General features: G+C 58.7%; 1 protein-coding gene across 1 annotated transcript in view; it reads right to left on the reverse strand.

Moving 5' to 3' along the window:
• Positions 1-20: 20 nt before the first annotated feature.
• The window catches only part of CACNA1C (calcium voltage-gated channel subunit alpha1 C), a 465,580-nt gene continuing 456,724 nt past the window's right edge, over positions 21-8,876 (reverse strand). The window contains 5 exon segments of the mRNA XM_029204130.1: positions 21-3,497; positions 4,290-4,619; positions 6,006-6,109; positions 6,579-6,685; positions 8,457-8,585. Of these exon segments, the coding sequence (XP_029059963.1) occupies positions 3,195-3,497; positions 4,290-4,619; positions 6,006-6,109; positions 6,579-6,685; positions 8,457-8,585 (973 nt within the window). The 3' untranslated portion in view covers positions 21-3,194.

The following is an 8,876-nucleotide window of genomic DNA, read 5'->3' on the forward strand; positions in this document are numbered from 1 at the left end:
TGAGCCTAAACTCCACACAGACCAGCTTCACCAAGCCCTGAGCCTAACCTTCTCAAGTGCCTCAGGTCCTTGGCCATCATGGCTTTTCTCCTGCTGCTCAAGGGCTTCAGAAGACACAACAGTTCTGCTTTCCAAGGTCATGGGAAGATTCTGTTTTGGATGCAGAGGTGGAGACCGCGCCACAGATGAGGCTTGGGAGGACGGGTGCCGCGTGTCCGTCCCACCCTCGCTGGTCCTGAGCTCTGGCCCGGGAAGACCCCCGCCCCCCCACCGGATGGGTCTTCCCGACAGAGACAGAGCTGACGGCAAAGGAGGAGCACGCCTGCAGTGCGCGCGGTGATGGGGGGGGATGCGCTTGGTGGAGCCCTGGGAGTAGCTGGCATAAGCCCAGCACAAGCCGGTCGCTGAGATTCGGTGACACAGACGAAAAGCCCAGAAGGAAAACAGAAGACAGCACGAGAAGGCCGAGTGTGTGCTGGCGTGTGTGAGGTCAGCTAAGAGTCCACGGCTCTATCCAGGGGCCAAATGCACAGCAAGAGCTGGGGATCAACCTCAAAGGGCTCCGCTCTCCATCAGAACTAAGACCCTAGCAGCCGCGGCAGAAGGGAAACGGGACAAGGGACCTGAATGTAACTCCTACAAGACCTCGATGGCACCAAGAAGGAGCCCAGAGACTGGAAGGGCTGGGCTTGGAGGAATAGGGAGCAGCCCTTGTATGTGTTCACCTGGGGGCGTGCGCATCTGTTCACCACAGGAAAACTCATCTTCACGGAGCAGTGGGCGCTGCCCGGCTTTGACTTCTAAGTTGCTCATGTAAGTCAGCGCCAAGAAGGGCTGAGCGAGCCCGGGGCTGGAAGAGACTCAACGGGGAAGGTCTGGATGAACAGTTGGGTCCTGCTTCCCCCGAATCAGTCACTGTCGGAACCTGTTTGAAGGATGTAGCACCCGGGTGATGTCCAGGTGGGTGCAGGGGCAGAGAGACGCCCCCACAATGCCTCCGGCCCTGCCCTCACCACGAGTTCCCCACGCACCGCCCGCCCCCGGTCCTTGTCCCTCCGTGGCTGCCGTACCGCGAGGGGTGGGCTGGAGGACATCCTGTTCCAGAATGAGTGAAAGATGGAGAAGCGAGCAGGACGGACTTGGCTTTGGACGGACAGGATGCACCTGCTGCCTGGCTCCGGCCCCTGCTGTCGGCTGAGGACCCCTCCCCTCCGCTCTCCCTGTCAATGGGCACTTCCCTAAGGAACGCTTGTGCCAGGGCGGGGGGTGGTGAAGGGTAAGGTCAGCCACCTTTCCCAGGGGGGACCCGGTGACCAAAGAGGCGGCTTAGGGCGCCTCACGGCCCCTCACAGTGCAGGGCTCTCCCCGGAGAAATTCCAACTCTGAAAACCAGGGCAGAGCAGACAGAGTGGCGCGGGAAAAAGACGGGTCCTGGTCTCTCAAAGCAAGACACGGATGCACCTATTACCCCGTCTGGGGAAAACTGAGGGAAATGGAAGAGAACACAAGACATGCAAAACAGTGATGCCCAAGCTTGCATCGGGACCCACACGGGTAGTGCCGGCACTTGTCACACAAATGACAAGAAAAGCTGTCCCCTTTTTCCCCAGCCACACGTAGAAAAGCACTTACGAGCTCAAAGGTGAAGCCTGTCACACTCCAAATACAAAATGATTTACTTACATGCAGCAAATATACAAGAAGTGAATCCAAAAACAAACTTAATTCATTATATTCGCCTGGCACAATTGCAATTCAGTTTTAAAAAAATATTTGTAAAATACTGAGACTGACCTGAATTCAAGTATAATGGCCTCTTCAGCAGAAACACCATCAATGCAGTGAAACGTTACACGGAACAAATCGAGGCAAAACGCCTTCTGAGTTTCCCCCTTAAATTTCTGTGTGGTTTTTTAAACACGGTTTTAATGCCAACACAACTCACAACTGTGTTTTTAAAATGAATATTATTGCATTGTTTTTGCATATCTTGTGGGACAGAAAATGCAGTTACTGATTCCCGTTTCAGAAGCAGAGACAGTGGTTTGCTTTTGCTTTCAAACGGCCCCAGATTTACAGCTCCCCACCCTTAAGCCCCAGGGGGAACTGCGGGCGGACTGGCGGCCCGGGCGCGGCGTGGCTGCAGACTCAGCCCACGCCCGCACACACACACCCCACCGTACACACGGCACACACACTCGCTGAGACCCCGTGCTGCTTCCTCTCTCGGGCACGCGCTACTACACACATTTGTGCAAGACCCTACCAAGTGCATTGCTGATCACCTTTAAATTATGAAACCAAACCGAAGAAATCTTGTCACTACCTAAGGAAATGATAACAAACTATTGGGCACACACCACGGCTGGTAAAACTCTCCCACGGCGGCTCTGTTGAATCCTCCGTAGAAAAGGAAACCACGACCGTTAAATAATACAACAAAACTGAACCCGATTTACATTTGCAAAAGTGAAAATGGTAAGGTGGGTGGCTGCAAAACTTTGTAAACACTCTTCTCCCTCCCCTCCCCCTGGGAAAACAAAAGTATAAAAAAACAAAACCCCCCAAATGAAAACTGCAACATGCTGTGAAGAAAAATGTCAAATCCCCAAACAAAAGAGCGCTGGACAGACGCTCAGCACCACCGGTCTTGTCCCGGCGGGCGTGCCCGCTCCCCCGGCGGCAACGGTGCGGTGTGGCCGTGACCGTGGCCGGGTGGGAAGGGGGTCCAGACACGGGTGGCGCAGGGGGCGGTGGCCAGCCTTGGCTTGGAGCTGCAGCGCCCTCCCCTCCCCAGGGCCTGGCCGGGGCCTCCTTCCTTCCGTGAAGGCACAGGGCCCTGGCTCTATGGGGACGGTGAGGCTCGTACAGAATATGTGCAAAACGAGTTCTTGACAAGCAGAGTTGAAAGACACCCGTTTGGCGTAGGGTCCTTTGGGTGAGGGCTGAGGGAGCCGAGGCGGCCGCGGGGGGTGGGGGGCCCTCCCTGGTGCCCGCGCCCTCCCCCCACCGCTCCCCGCCGGACACGGACCGCGGCTGCTTCTCTCCTGGCCGCCGACTCGGTCTTGTCCCTACGAAGTGAATGAAGACGCTGTTCCGGTTAACTCCAGGTCACGGGAACAGTGAGGCACTTCTGAAACGGACCCATTAGGAACATGGAGACAAATAAAAACCCGGCATCTCCGGCCCGGCTGCTACAGGCTGCTGGCGAAGGCCCTGCTGTCCCGGGGCTCCTCTCCGCCCTGCTGGGGCTCGGGGCTGGGCGCCCAGGCCGCGTCCTCCGCGCCCCCCTCTCGGTCTGGCCCTGGGTCCCTGCAGTTTGCACACGGGAGCAGGGTACCGTTGGGGCTCTGCCGGGCACCCCCGCTAAGGATGTTGTCGGCCGCGCTCTCCATCTCCTCGATGGTCATGTCGCAGGCGTCGGCCAGCTCCTGGGTGGTGGCCTCGAGGAACCTGGGATCCTGAGCAAACTGCCCCAGTCCTTCTGAGATCAAGACCTGGGGGAGAGGGGGCCGGGACGGCGTTACTCCTGAGCCCGGCTCTTCCCTTCGGGGCCGGCGCAGGGGATTCCGACTGGTCACTTCGGGAGGAGAGTGCGTGTATGCGTGTGCGTGTGCTCGTGTGCGTGTGCATCACGTGAGTACACGTGTGTGTGCTTGCGCACCGGGCAGGAGTGGGACGGAGCACCCCTGCGGGCATTAGGGGCGTGCGGGCCAGAGGAGAGACGGCGGGGCGGGGGCACCGTCCTCAAACGCAGGCAACCTGGGCGCACGGAGGCCACAGGGGCCCTGGTCCTTCCCTCCCACCCACCCGGCGCCCCAGGACGCCCACATGACTCTTTCCAGGAGTCTTCAGTCTCCTCTGGTGACACTTGGCCCAGTGCCGCTGGCTGCGTTTCTGGGGGTGAGGATCCCGGGGACGATGCGTGTGTGTGTGTGTGTGTGTGTGTGTGTGCGCGTGCACGCGTGTATGTGCAGGACACACCCGGCCCCTGCCCGCTCTGTCCCGAAGCGTCTGCCCCCTTCCTGGCGGCCTCGGGGAGCAGCAGGTGAGCCTGGAATACACCCCAGCCCCCGCCCGCGGCTCCCACCCCACGTGCCCTCACAGCCTCCGCCATGGCTCCCCTGCTCCCCGGCCAGTGTGACCACCCTTCCTCGGCTGGGCTGGGCGCTCACGTGGACTTGAGACCTGACTGAGGGTCTTTCTGGCCAGGTCACTTGACACCCCACAGGGCCCCTCCATTCTGCCCGTGGGGCCCCTGCCCGGCCCGCGTGGCTCGGCCTACTCACCGCCTCCACCAGGCTGCTGGCGCTGCCGTGGAAGGGCCGGCCCTGGGGCCCTGCCGGGCTGGGCACAGTGAGGGACACGGGCCGGGCCCTCCGGATGCCACCGCTGGCCCCACAGGGCGTGGGCTCCCCGGCCCAGGGGCCGCAGTGGACGGATGGGAAGCTGCTGGTGAGCTTGTCACTGGACTCGGCCCCCTCCAGCCGCAAGGTGGGCACAGGCCGCAGGGGCCAGGCCGGGCCAGGCGTGGCAGGGGGCGTTGCATGCGGCGGGGGGAGGGCGCCAGGGGGATGGCTTCTCTGCAGGAGGGGGCTCAGGCCCGCCACCGCCAGCGCCTGTGGACACGACATGAGAGTGCGGGTCAGGGGGCCTCAGCCGTGTCCCACGGCCCAATGCTCGCACCCTCTCGGTCAGGCACCCGGACCTGGAGCTGGTCTCAACCGCCCTAAATAGACTCTGTGACCGTCAGTCTGCAGGGATCTTTCTCCTCTAAGCTCAGAAAGCCACGGGCCAGTGGGATCCAGGTCACCTGCTCTCTAGCCCTGGCCCCTTCCCCCGTGAGCCACGGATCCTCTCCACCTGCTCTGACGTGATGGGTCCAAGGAAGCAACACTGCCTGGTGGGGAGGCTCAGCCCGAGGGGCAGAGAGGGTGGGACGTGGCCGCAAGGGTCAGAGGGCAGCTCAGAAGCATAGGGGGAGGCTGTAAATCGAGGGAGGTTTTCCTTCCAGCACGATAAGCAGAGACGGGTGAAATCAGCTTCTAGAAATCTCTCAGAGAAGCACACGCGGTGTCCCCCAGCCTGCTGGCCTCCCTGCCCACTGCTCTCAAGGGCCCCCAGTCTGGGGTCCTGGGTCCCTGGGCATCTGAGGGAAGTGTAAGGCTCTGCTCGACATTCCAGAAAGCCCTGTGGAGACCACGCGTATTCGTGCGATGGCACACAGGCTGAGCAAAATCGTGTATTTCCTTGAGCAGAAATACCATCGCCCTGGCAGAGCCACGTTGGCTGTCTTATGCCGACTGTAAGCTGTGATTGGCACTGAATGCCTTTGGGGATAAAAAAGTCATTTAAAGCAGAGGCCCGTGGTAAGGGAGTGTGTAATCACAGAGGGAAGAAGGTGGGAGAATCTAGTTCAGCCCCTAATTGTTGGAAATCTCTGTCAGTTCTATGGTCCTAAGAGCAGCTTGGTGCTGGGGTCTTGGATCTCGCCATCTTTTGGCATCACCCAGGCCAAGAGCCGGTTCAACTGCTGAATCTGCCTGGACCCGCCTTCCTGACATCATCCCTGTCCCTGACCACGCTGCTGGAACACTCTCTGGTCATTTCCATATTCCAGTAGGTGGATTTTTGTGTAGCTAAATGTCCAGGTGTCTTATGGCTCTAGGTATGACCACACCTGCCTGTCGTGTAGCCATGTCTGGGGAGGGAACATCTGGCCACTGGGAGGAGAATGCTCAGGCCGACCCGGAGCAGCTGGTCCTTCCAGCCTCCAGAGGGGCTCCTGCTGTCCAGGAGGACCTCCCGGGTCTCCCGCCCGGGAGAGCACGGTCCTCGTGTGGGAAGAGCCCCCTCCCCGGGGGCTGTTAGGGCCAGGGGTGGGGACACAGCTGTGGTCTGGACAGGAAGGCTGATGGGCATCTGGGGGATTTGGTGCACGATCATCACGGGGTTGTCTAGCCTGCTCGGTGGTGGCCTGTGGCCTGTCCCAAAGTGGGGGCTACCTGATGGTGAACGAGATGCAGGGGCAGAACTGTCTTCTGAGAGATGTCTCCCCCTGGATTCTTCTGTCGCTTCAGACACTCAAGGTGGAAGGAGGCCCTTCGACCTGCGGAGCAAGTGATGGGTCAGCACAGAAGATGACACGGGGGACTTCCCTGGTGGCGCAGTGGATAAGACTCTGTGGTCCCAATACAAGGGGCCCGGGTTCGATCCCTGGTCAGGGAACTAGATCCCACATGCATGCCACAACTAAGGAGCCTGCATGCTGCAATTAAGGAGCCGGTGAGCCACAATTAAGACCCGGCACAACCAAATAAATAAATATTAAAAAAAAAAAAAAAGAGAGAGAAGAAGATGACACGGCCCCGACAGCTCACACCAAGGGAGGGGCAAGGATGCCCCCTCCCCCTGCCCTGGGCCCCTCACTGAGGTGCCGCATTAGCACACGTCCAGCCCGGGTCCAGCCCAACCGTGGGCCACTTGAGCCCCACGAGATGACGTTCCTCAGTCACCCCTGTGTGCCTGGCCACCGTCATGGGGGGGTGGCCACCTTTAGAGAGAGGGTCTGAGGTTACCTAGGGAGGCGGAGCGCAGGAAGCCCCTCTTCGGAGAGAGATGGATGTCTCTCCTGTCCTCCTCAGGGGGCGCCAGCTGCCGATTCTCGTCGTCCTGGTAGGAGAGCCTGGAGCAGAGGACACTGGGCACTGTAACCTCCGGACAGCCTGCTTTTTCCCTAGTGAGGGGACCCCCACTCTGTGCTCTCTAAAGGCCACGCTCTCTGCTGTCACAGATGTTCCCGCGGCTCCTTCCGCCTGTGCCCCGTGCGTCCTCCTGCACTTGTGATTCGAGGCAGGGGGACCACCGCTGCTGAGAAAGCTGGAAACAAATTCTGGGCCTGCAGCTCCTCTCTGCACTGGCGTGCTCACAGGCGGATGCCGTCTACCACGGCCACTCCCAGCGCGAGGCCACGCTTGTGCCCCCTCACTCTCCGGGCCTGCCCACCCTTGGTCAGCAAGAGCGCGAACGTGCGGTCATCGGTGAGGGGCAGCTGTGGGCCCTTGGGGGTGTCTAGTGAGTCAACAGCTCCTGGGCCTTCTAACGGGAACTCAGTGAGAAACGGCTCCTCCTGGCCCAGGGCACACGACAGACGTGCCCAAGGGCTGGACTCGGGTCCATGATTACCTTCCCTGAATCCGCTGCACCCGAGAGCCTCTGTTCTACATTGGCCTGGGCTATTTCACTGAAAAAAGCCATTGCAGTCCCTAAGTTGATTTTGCAACCCCTAGTGGAGCCACCTGCACCCCAGACGCCCGCTTGTGTTCTAAGCCCTTCGTGTCACAGACGAGGCCACCGCCTGTGCCTGGTGTGACTCCACGTACTTCGAGGACAGAGCCTGTGCTCCTGCAAGCATTTGCAGACATGCAGGGAGGGTTCTGGACGAAAGCCACTGTGCTTGCCTGTCATGTTCAGCTTGGTCACCCTCCCTGTTACATTTTCTTCGTATCCAGACCGTAACCACTCTTGAAGCCCCAGCTTCTGTGTGACCTCGTGCCTGGTGCCTCTCTCCGAACTTGACCTTCTCTGAGCATCTGTACTCTCGCCGTTTGCACCACTCTGTGAGCAGCTACTGAGGAAATCTTTATTTTCCTCCTCTGAGATCCTCTTAGCTCCTTAACCAGCCTGTGGCCTCCCTCGGGTGCCGAGGCCGGTTCGTCCACCATCTAGCAGAGGGCCTGCAAGTACCAAGCACGCACCAAGAGCCTAGACGGTGGGAACAGATGCTCTTCTTGACTTCTCGGGTATGTGGCCATGTGTTAACCTGCATCCTCTGAACCGTGAAAGCTGAAAGGCCTGGTCCTTCCTTGTGATAAAGTGTTCCTCTCAGGAAATCTTCTAACACAGGGTCAGCTTTGTGAACGCAACTCACAGTCACAAATACATTTTATGGGACTTGGCAACAAATGCGTCACAAAATAACACTACCTTTGTGACTTTGAATACGCTATTTCCTATTGTCCTTTTCTAGCCTATTCTATGCTATTCTGTGCTATGATTTCTTTTAAAAGTGTTGATTGTAACCGACTAAGCAAATGTCACAGCTTCCTAATGGGTCTGGATCTGCAGTTTAAAAACCCTTCTCTTAAAAAATTCCGGCTGCGATGGAAATCTCAGCTACGGCTGACAACAGCGCCCTCTGCTGGCAGCTTTATTATAGGCAGTTTCACGAATATTTAATTGTCAATATGTACACGTGTCAAGAAAGCCTAGGAAACAACGTTTAGCAGTTTTCCTGAAAACATCGTGTCATGAGGAAGCGCCAAGCCAACGAGGGGACCGTGTGCATGAGGGTGGGGGGCTTCCTCTGCTTTGCTGCTGCCAGAGGAGGATTCCAGGGACCCGCCCGTCACCCCCTACCCTCCCCTTCTCGGGCAGCCGGAGAGGGCAAAGCTCACATCTCCGTGCAGATCAGGCTGGGCTCGCTGCCGTACTCGGCGTCCTCATCCATCCTCAGGTCACAAGTCTCATCCCGAGGGGCCTCGTCCTGACACACCATGGCTATCAGGCTGTCCCGGGAGGGGCGCCTAAAGTGTCCGGGGTAGAGACAAAAGTCAGCAACCGCCAGCCCCTCCCCTCCCCCAGGCAGGTGACGCATCACACAGACACACACACACGCACATACACACACACGCACATACACACACAGACACACACACACACATACACAGACACACACACACATATACACACACACATACACACACACACACACACAGACACACACACATACACACAGACACAGACACACACACACATACACACATACACACACAGACACAGACACACACATATACACACATACACACACAAACACA

Source organism: Monodon monoceros, unplaced genomic scaffold (genome assembly GCF_005190385.1).
Source record: "Monodon monoceros isolate NGI ecotype Baffin Bay Population unplaced genomic scaffold, NGI_Narwhal_1 Super_Scaffold_6, whole genome shotgun sequence".
NCBI classification, from domain to species: domain Eukaryota; kingdom Metazoa; phylum Chordata; class Mammalia; order Artiodactyla; family Monodontidae; genus Monodon; species Monodon monoceros.